Here is a 10,602-nt window from a genome sequence, read left to right as displayed (position 1 = left end):
TTTGTTATTTGGGAAAACCTGTGAACGAAACGATAAATAAAAATTAAAATGAAACTTATAAAAATATATTTAAATAACGTAAAGAACATATAACTGCACTCACAAATCGGTTTTGAGTAATCACATACAGTAGACTCTCTCAAATTCGGACATTTCGGACTGAAATGTCACCCGAATTTAAGAGAGATTCGGGCATCAAATTGTTTGAAATGAAACGATTTTTTGTTCTTCCGCGTACTAATATTAAGTACTCATATTTTATGGTAAATTTCATGAAACCCCCTTTATAATGTAAAATCACATCATAACTAAGACGAAACATTGCAAATTTCAGAATATTATCTACATTCGAAAACTCAGAAAATGTCGATAAACTTTTTCCAAATTTAACTGCTGCCCGAATTAAAAAGTAGCCCGATCTTAAAAGAGCCGAATTATCGAAAGTCTACTGTAAACATAATAATTTTAAAAAAGGTGGCAAAGTGTCCGAAATTTGCAGAATGCTAAATTGATTTAATAAATCAATATAAAAGCATTACAAGATCCAAAATCGGAAAAGAAGTCCGTATTTTAACTGGCATGAGTTAAGTCAATACGGACAAATAAAAATATAACTACGAGGAAGATAATTTATTCAGGGATGTTTTATCGATTTATTGCGGATTTCAAGACCTTTCCAAAAAGATACAAATTTAACCAAATCAATTGAAAAATTATGCCCCCTAAGTAGTAAAACCTTTTTCTTTCAAAAATTCAAGATGGTGCTTTTTTAGAACGAAATGTTCACCTGGACCACCTTCAAAAAATATCGAAAAATAAAATAAATCGCAGGGGTCGTTTTCCGAGTAAACCGGAAAAACATAGTTTCGATGGTTTTGGTGGCGCGAAAAAGAAAAAAAAGGGAGCATCTAAACGGGGGCATTTTATTTCGAACCGCCATTTTGACACAAAAGTCCTCCATTGAGCTTTAGACCGGTGCATTTTTCTTATCTTTCGGTGCTTAAAATCTCCCTCTTCGAAAGCTCCATTTGTTTATATTCGAATATTTTGACATTTCAAGCGATTACAAATCTTTATTTTTGTTTTTCAAGAGATGTTTTTTGTCGTGAACTATTATCAAAGTTATCAAGAGTCGAAAATCAGGTGAAATACCGACACGATATCGATTACTCTTCTGAATGTATCATTTAATCTACATTAGAATATGGTCGAATTGTTAAATAGACATCCTTGTGTAGTTATAGAATTTGTCAGCTGAAAAGAGATATTCAACTAATTTCTAGGAACTTAAAGACCCTTACGTATATGAATAAAGTTGATTTATAGAAAAATAAAAGCTTAGGATATTTTCTTAATTTAGCAACAATATTTACATAAAATGAACTGAAAGGTGTCTTCTATACGGGGGGATTTCGAAATGCACCCCACTGTGCTATGCACCGGTGAATCTCGGGAAATCTCCCTAGTGGTTCATGCCTAAGATAAATTTTCTCCACCGTCTGTTATAAATTCTCAAAGTGTGCTCTAACTAAAATAGATAGTCTGGAAGACTTTCTATTTTATTTCGAAACGTTTCAAACGTCAATCACACAGTGTTTTACAATCAAAGAATTTGTTAGAGTAGTAAGGTTAATATTTATGCCTGGTGATGAACACTTTATAAGAAAGAGGAGATGGAGCACCCATCTTCTATATCAAAACCGTCTTACCTCAGGATTTTATGCCAATATTTTTGCTAAATTAAGAAAATATCCTAAGTTTTTATTTTTCTATAAATCAACTTTATACTATTTAACTATTTCTTATTTCTATTTAAGGATGTCTATTTAACAATTCGACCATATTCTAATAAAGATTAAACGATACATTCAGAAGAGTGATCGATACCGTGACCCTATTTCACCTGATTTTCGACTCTTGATAACTTTAAAAATAGTTCACGAGCGAAACTTCTCTTGAAAAACTAAAAAAAGTGATTTAAAATCGCTTGAAATGTCAAAATATTCGAACATAAACAAATGGAACTTTCGAAGAAGGAGGTTTTAAGCGCCAAAAGATAGGCAAAAATGCACCGGTCTAAAGCTCAGTGGGGGACTTTTGTTTCAGAATGGCGGTTTCGAATTAAAATCCCCCCGTTTAGATGCTCCCAAAATGAAATTTATAGAAATGAACCACAAGGGGAGATTTCCCGAGACCCATAGGTGCTTAGCACAGTGAGGTGCATTTCGAAATCCCCCCGTATAAAAGATGCCTTGAAGGAAATTTGTCTAGACTCTCGTCCCGTCTTCACAGAGTACTGTAATTCTCCCGCCCAGTAATAACCTTTCTGATTTAAGAACTCTCTCCGGATGAGGTTTTTTTCTGTACCGAACAAAACAAAAAAAGTTTTCGTTTTGTTGCCATGTAATGTGCGATGGCTTTAAAACATGGCTATAGTTTGTATGGGAGCTACCAGATGGAGAAGTCATAGGGAAAATCTAAAAATATTTATTTAAAGTTTAAGTCATATGTCGACTTTGACCAGAATTTCATTAAGATCGGTTAAGCCGATTTCGAGTAATAAATTGTCAAAGTTACGAATTTTCAGAAAGATATCGTTAATTTCCCAAGGATTGACAGTTCTTTTTGACTCGGGTCTCGGTAATTTTTAAGTCATACACCAATACCTATAAAATGGGCCTAGTCCCATCTCTGGCGAAGGGTTGGACCAGCTCCCATACATTTCTGCCCATTGTCCTTTCTGTATTTTTGTTATCCGATTTTTTTTACTCGAATCGCTTTAAACTTCGAAATCTTAAAATTTTAAATTTTACTTATACAGGACTAAGTCTAGAGAAGGAAGTTTATTTCTTTCCTCAATTTCTAATTAAAATGTATTGCACAGTAAATTGACAGTAAAAATATAGTCAGTAAAAAAAAATACAGTCATTAAAAATATCAAAGTGGCCAGCAAAAAAATGGTGAGTAAAAAAAATATTTTACAATGATTTAGTATATACAAGAAAAAGGCATCTGGGAGGCGAGGCTGAAAATACGTGTAGAAATTGGGTTTGGACTAACACATAAGAGAGAAATATTGACACCATTTGAGCTTTGGGAAATGCAATTTTGAGTGTATTTTCAACACCTGAAAAGGTTAAAATTTGGTGTTGAAAGGGATTGAAACCAAACGTCGATAAGTATATATTTTACACCTAATTTGTTCCTAATATATTTTATTCAAAGTCAAAATATAAAAGCGGCAGTAAAAGAGATTCAAGTGTATCTTCTTAAAAAAAATAACAGAAAATTTTAAAAATCAAGTTCAATTTAAATAAATTCAGAAATAAAAGTCCTTTTCTGAGATATGTATATTCTCTTTAATTCTCAAATATTTTATTGAAATTCATATGAGATTATTTGTGACATTGTGATGATATGATTTAGTTTGTGGCGTGAATATCTGAAGGACTGACTTTACTCGGTGCGACAACAACAATTCCTGGATTGTTGACAAGGGATGCCTTCCTACGTTTGCGGGTACTGAGATTGCAAATCAGACGGATGGTGCAGAAGTAGACAATCTCAACAATGCTGAGGAGAGATACACCCATAAACAATCCCAAGAGACCTCCACAGTTGGCTAGAAAGTCTGTAGGACCGTAGAGTTCAGAACGTTTTGAGGTTATGAACTGGGTTTCTTTGAAGAAGATTGACAAGCGGGCTAGTTGGGCTCTGGGAAAATTGACAGAGTTTAGAAAACCACTCTGGAATTCATTGAGGTTGACTTCTTACCCGGGAAATTCATCAAGGGGGCTTTTGTAGGCTATAAATAAGCTCTCCCAGTCAAAGTCCGCTTGGGAAATCTCAGCATCGTACACGATGGACGTACAAGCAGGAAGGCAATTGCACTGAGTTTGACCCTTAACATTAAGCCCAGAATCCTGAAGGCCCTCCTTGATCTCCCTCTGCAATAGTTGATCCTCAGCGTCGTTGTAGCACTGAATATTGGCTGCACCGCAGATCGGGGTCTCTGAATCTCGTGGCATGGAGAACTTGACGCATCCACATTGGCCCAGAGTGTAATTGGAAAGGCATTCTAGCTCACAATTTTGCTGAGTGTAAATCTTGAAGAAGCGCAAGTATCGCTCATGGTTGAAGAAGCACTGCCGCCTTTCGCATTTGATTTGAAGTAAAACAGAAACCAAGATGCAAAACACGAAGAAAAACAGAAAAAAAAGAAAAAAGCAACAAAAAAGGAACCCAAAAACAAATTCAAAAAAAAAATTATAAGAAAAATAAATAGGATGAGGAAAAAGAAGAAATTAGTTATTTTTTAAAGAGCTTTTCTTTGCAAATTTGCCACAAGCATCAGGGAATTGTTCAGTGTACAACTTTATCGACCATTTGCACCCTTAACAGAGCAGAAAACTCATTAATTAGAACGCATAAAGTAACTCTGGAGATATTATAAATTTCCTCAAAAAATGATTTTTTTCTCATTAATGCCCATTTCAGCAGCATTTAAACCGGGGAATTTCGTTTCGAAACCTCTATTTCGAAATAAAAGTTTCACTCTGAGCGCTCTGAGCTTTAGCCCGGTGCATTTTTGCCTATCTTTCGGCGCATAAAATATCTATATTCGAAAGCTCTATGTTTGAATATTTTGACCGCCAAATGAGCTTTCTCTGTTTCCAAGAATGTTTCCTTTTCTCGTAAATTGTACTTGATAATACGTGGATGTCGGAGTTATGTTACAGTGGTGTCTCTCTATATGCATAGTTTGGGCACTTTTTTGACAGTTACGATCTCTGAATATGTACAACTTTTTTTTAAAATTCCTAACGGTTTTTTTTTCTTTTAATAAATTATTATTATTTTCTTTTTGAATTTTCCGTGTCATTTTAACTATAGTGGAGACTGGGGCAAAGAGTCACAAAACTGATATTTTATTTTTTTACAAGCTACTCGAGCGCTTCAAAAATCTCTAATTAGCGCAGTTTTATAGGAAATTTACCGCTCTACAACTTTGTGAAAGTAACTTTCCTCTATTTTGTAAGGAAATACGTTTATAGAGCCAATTTCTAAAAGGTAATTTTGTGACTATTCCCGAAAATTCTGGGGCAAATAGTACCAGACATTGGTTTTGTATTATCATATTTTGATTCGCTTCATTACGGGCTTTCGTAAATTTGAAAAAATACCTAGAGGACATATTTTCATAGAAAATTTATTCATCTGCACCTTTGTAAAACACCGTTTTCTCTGCGAGAAAAGTGAGAAAACGAGAAAAGCGCTTTTCAAGCTATTTTAGAAAAAAACACACAAAAGACTGCAAATTGTTTGACCAATGCAAACAACAAGCGGCGAGACATGATAATGACGTTTCTTTTCGCAGTGAGACCTCAGAAATTGCTTCGCTTTTTTGTTATTTTTTACCCCAACTGGCCACTTTTACTAAAAGGATTTCTGGAGAAAAGAACTTTTGTGAAATTCTAAAATAGATAGCGGATTCATATTCAAAAAATCCATAGCTTTCATCTTAATTGAAGTCAATTCCCAGATGTTAATGGCAATCAATTAAATTTAAACTTACCTATTGGGCGAGTAGCCTCTCAAACCCTCAGAGGTCGTAATCATATTAGGCTTCACCGAAACTACAACTTCCTGATTGAGAGGAACCCTGAAGTATTGCTTGGAAACTTGAGGAATCTCCCCAGGAGTATGCAGGAGGATCTTAAAGCCCTGCACTGGACCGCGACAGATGTAATCCAAATCATATTCATATAAACGAAGCAAGATGAATAGACCAGCCCTGGCTCCTGCCCCTAGAACACGAACAGGAAAGGGGGTCAATGAGGCTTCAGGGGTATATCCATTCTCCAGGGTCCAGAAGTCAGATGTCTTGTTGTGTGTATGGTAGAAAAATCCATCATGCATGGCGCTTTCTCGGTAAATATCTGAAGAATTTAGAGCATTGAAGGTATAGCAGAATCCTTCTTCAGTCAGCATGTCCGTAAAAAGATCTTCACAAGTATCCGGGGTATTTCTCCATTTGCAGAAGAATAGAATTTCCTCAGCCGTTGGAGCCATTTCCCTTAAGTACTCTGTACACTTGTAATCTGTAATGTTTTCTCCGATATCAGCACCAGCCATAAGATGAGCATCGCAAACTTGAGACACGGCTTCTAATCGAGCAATTCTGCGGGACAATCAAGATAACAACTAGTGATAAATCTGGCTTTTTCGCTTATCCTAAAATTTTTTACTCACTGATCGTCTGTCAAGTTAACATCAGGCGTGGTTGAATGAAATATGTGGTAGGCTTCCGTGTAGTTGAGGAACTTACTCTTGGCCTTTGTCTCTGGACAAATTGTTACAGCTGGAAAGGGGATTTGCCAAACTGGTGTAGATTTCTCAGCAAAGCTCACAATTACTGGACTCTGATCCCATTTATTCCACACGTTCCATATCAATCGACTACATCCGTAAATCGAAAGTACAAATACGATAACCCACTAAAAAAGAATTTAATTACTATTATGTACGCACTCATGAACATAAGTAGTCATCATAGAAAATTACAACGCGTCCTGCACTAACAATCTCCAGCAAAACATTGGGGTCTTACCATTTTGAATTACTTTTGCAGATAAGGCAACAAACTTTTGACGCATCAAAAATGGTCAAGTTTTGAAAAACAAATACATTTTTATACGAAATTAATTATTTATTTTTTGAAATATGAGTATAAGGTAAAGTATCCTCTATTCGACCGCCTCTCTATTCGACCACCCTAGGTTCCTCAGGTCGACCAGGCGAAATATTTATTCAAATTATTTACATTTGCAATAATATTTGGCAATTAGTTTAACATCATAGGGTCAGTTATTTCATAATTAACATAAATCAGTGTGTTCAAGATGAACATGCACGTTCATACAAATTATTTTCAAATTAGGATTTTTTAATCTTTGAGGGATAATAATGGGTTTTAATTCATATCGAACTACTTTTGAATAGTTAAATCGCCAGGATATTCATCATAAGTCCTCACATCCTAAAAAGGATACGAATAATTCAACACAAAAGTCGGATAGTTTTGGCTTCACCAAGACTTTACAAAGGTTTTCGCTACCCCTACTTTTCAAGTCAATGACTTATCCTTAAAGGATTTAAGGACTATTACACTATTTTTAGATACTTTTACTACTAGGAATGTCCTGTCATTTCAATTAGAGACGAATATTTTAACTAATATAGGGGAAGTGAGGGATGCTTCGCACGCGCGAGCCTTCGAACAATCCAAGTTTTCTCTTTGTTTGAAAAGTGCTAGTTCCTCATTTCTTAGGCATTAGATAGATAATCATAAACCTCATCTTCACTGCAAAAATAGGCAACCTAGCCCCTCTTTCCTAGGTTCTAGAATCACAAATGCAAAAATGGCCTAAAATGGGAAATTTTGATGACTCACATTTCGTGTGATTTCTCACAGTTAAATTGATTTTCAGAAATAATCACTTACACCAATAGATGAAGGGTTAATCTGGGTTGATATTTACATAATATTTTTTGCATCGGAGGAAAATTATTTTCCGAGTGGCGAAAAAATCCTAAATACTACACTGCGTATTGGTTCAACTACTGAAAGTGTTATGGTTCGCCAACTCATCAGGTAACTCCAGCAGCTTAAAATCACAACATAACTCTAAAGAGGAAAACAAAGGAAAAGGAAGATGAAGAAAAGACAGCTGATAAATTTTTAGGGTTGTCACATTTGAAATTTTCATATTTCAGTCGATTTTCCGACATAAATTTGCAAGAAAAACAGTGCTTCAGAAAAATTAGAAGAAAACTGTTTTAGATACCTTCTTTTAGTGAAATAATGGTTTCCGTGGATTCGTGGAACTTGAATCTAATAATCGGTAAATAATTTTTAATTGTGAGCAAGAGTTATTCCAGGAAAAAATGCAATGACGAACCTTAACAACCCATCGCGCGAATCTTGCCTCCACAGGCAAGGTTCGCACAAATCATCATACTTTTTTCATTTTCCTGTCCAGGAAAAAGAACAGATTTTACGGCAGTGAATGAGGCACGCATAGAAAGTTAAAAGACCACAGATTCTTGTGGTATAGCGCAATTGATTGTCCATTTAACCGTTCAGCCAGAAAAAAATCTTGAATATTGACTTCAAAAAAGCGTGCGAACCATCCCTCACTTCCCCTACGGATTTTAGTTTTGGTTAAATCGAGTCATTTCACGAAGTATACAAAACAAGCCTCACTTTAACGGCAAATATTGAAGAAACTAGGATGCTAAACGATCCTAAACTTTTACCATCCTATTTTCTATATCCTTAACTCTATCTGATATCAATTTGCTACCATTCTAACAAGTAGTTTCTATGATATTAGAGATTGAAAATTGCCAAATTCTTATTGAAAGTAGGTCATTATGCTTAGTGCTAATGACACCCGTTCATTCACTTCTTGATCAGCATTTTTTCGTCAGCAAAATAAAGAATGTGGAATTTTGCAATGACGCATTATGGGTTCACGAAGTTCACCTTAGTAATTAAGTGGGGTAAAAATGATTTTGTATAAATAGGGTTAATTTTTGTTAAATAAATCAGATTGCGATAGAGATTCCTGAGTTTCACTTCTAGCAGCACGAGAGTGCTTGTTTCAGAGAAATCGCATCTCCCTTTTGGCCCAAGACCAGCGGCATCCTATTGCCTAAGGATTACCAGCGGCCAATTGGCTCCCTACTGCCAGGAAACAGCGGCTTCTCTTCAAGAAGCCTTAAGACCTAGGGCAGGATTTGAGAATATTTCTGGAGGAATTTTTCCCTAGAGGCATTCATTTGCCGGACTGAAAGGTTGGAAATTTATTTCTAACCTTGGTTAAACTCTCTCGAGGCACCCCCGGAAGTAGCCTACACAAGGGGGCATTACTGCCTTAAGCCCGGTGGCTCGAAAGAGCCGTTACTAGAGGCCGTGAAAACAGCCGAGAGTCAGTCCAAACAGTGGAAGAATTCCCCAGGAAGTTCTCACCAGAGCAAGGGAATTATCTGACGGGATTCGGATTATTCTCTTCCTCTAGCTTCGGCTTTTCAGCTGTTTGGAGCCACAGTGAAAATATCATAGATATTGACCATAGAACACTGAAAAAAGCACTTAAACGAAGCGTTAAAAGTATTTCTTAAATAAAAATTCGCAATTTTTCATCAAGTTATGGCATTCGTATTGATATTCTTAACTGTTTTCTTAAGGAATTATTTGAATTATTATCCTTACAGATGACTTGAGAATTCAAATTTTGAGTCTAATCGCAAGTTGAGGACTTTATCTTTATTCTGTGCAAAAATTTTAGTTCCACGATTAAGTTAAACATTAAATTGAAGGTCTTAAAATTGAAAGTGCATTTCAAATATAATGTTCCTCAATTCGACCTGTCGACGAATCATAGGAAGTGGAGCTTTTTCAGTTAAATGTTTTACTACTTTTAAATAAATTCATAAAACTGAGTTTTCCTATTTTATATTAATGATTGACTTAATATTAAGCATTATTCATGAAGTGTTAGAAAGCCAAAGTTAAATGCATGACTTTATAGTTTTCTGGTTTATTTAATTTCTTAGAAAAAATGGGTGGTCGAGTAGAGGAACCCCAGATGGTCGAGTAAAGGCACTCTGATATTAAAGTGGTCGAGTAAAGGAACACATCGAATTTTTAAAAGTTTAATTTTTTTGTAATTTAAAATTATATTATGTCTAAATGAAGTTCACCTTAAGATAGACAAGGATCTATTCTATAGTTTTAGATAAAACCCCTATCAAAAAAGACAAATTATAACTGTTTTTTCATAAGTTTTTCACAAAAGATCTCCTTAAGTAGTCGACATAGGGTCCTTTACCTTATGTAAGGTCTACGGATCACACAATATACAACAATCTATTGGCACCCAATGTATGTTGAAGGTTCTGATGAAGTTTATTGGTTTAAAAGCCAGAAGATACTTTTACAAAATGTAAATTTCCACAATAATTGGAAGCGTGTCCAATGTGTTGCATTTTGATACAAATTCAGACTAAGATATATTAATCACAAAGAAAAATCTTTTGTCCGGATTTTCTGTCTTCACTTTTTCACCGAATCACAACTTTTTAAAGAATTTTCCAATCACTTTTATTTTGAATAATTTATTGGGATCTTCCTGCCTATCTAGCAATTTTTAAGGGGGATTTAGGAAATTACCCAGGCTCTCTCCATCCATGGTCGACGTCTTTCCCCGAGATATTTCACACCGTGGATTGTGCTGTTGTTGCAATATTCCGAAAAGAGTCCCCAGGCTGCTGTCAAGGGTCCTCCGTACTTAATCCTCCGTCTCATCTCAACTTCCGTTGGAGCATCGCTCATGGTCAAGGAATCCGTCTCATGCTTATTCCCCACATCAAGAGACACTCTGGGCTGGAGGTCCTTCTTGTACTCCTGCGGCGAATGGGGCTTCCTTATCATTTTCCTGGCACTTTATTTCCTGGCACTTTGTTTTCTGGCACTTCTGGACACTTTCACAGTCACTTCCAATCACAAATTGAACGTTCAGCACAAAACTGAAAACA

General features: G+C 35.6%; 1 protein-coding gene across 1 annotated transcript; it reads right to left on the bottom strand.

The window, feature by feature from the left end:
* Positions 1-3,335: 3,335 nt before the first annotated feature.
* On the bottom strand, positions 3,336-10,595 carry LOC129802159 (pickpocket protein 28). The gene is made up of 5 exons (XM_055847756.1): positions 10,238-10,595; positions 6,253-6,497; positions 5,576-6,181; positions 3,775-4,152; positions 3,336-3,714 (listed from the first exon to the last, which is right to left on the bottom strand). Exons 1-5 carry the CDS (start codon positions 10,496-10,498, stop codon positions 3,423-3,425), a joined length of 1,782 nt encoding a protein of 593 aa, XP_055703731.1. The 5' UTR covers positions 10,499-10,595; the 3' UTR covers positions 3,336-3,422.
* Positions 10,596-10,602: the final 7 nt, after the last annotated feature.

Source organism: Phlebotomus papatasi, chromosome 2 (genome assembly GCF_024763615.1).
Source record: "Phlebotomus papatasi isolate M1 chromosome 2, Ppap_2.1, whole genome shotgun sequence".
NCBI lineage: Eukaryota > Metazoa > Arthropoda > Insecta > Diptera > Psychodidae > Phlebotomus > Phlebotomus papatasi.
Note: the sequence above shows the minus strand (reverse complement) of the source record. Positions and strands in the feature narration are given on the sequence as shown.

What these genes read in the sequence shown, in the direction of transcription:
- LOC129802159 (XM_055847756.1), bottom strand. Translation starts at nt 10,498, where the DNA reads ATGATAAGGAAGCCCCATTCGCCGCAGGAGTACAAGAAGGACCTCCAG. An exon ending in GTTAACTTGACAGACGATCA is followed by an intron (nt 6,182 to 6,252) that starts GTGAGTAAAAAA and finishes ATTGTCCCGCAG; the next exon opens with AATTGCTCGATTAGAAGCCG. An exon ending in AGAGGCTACTCGCCCAATAG is followed by an intron (nt 4,153 to 5,575) that starts GTAAGTTTAAAT and finishes CAAATGCGAAAG; the next exon opens with GCGGCAGTGCTTCTTCAACC.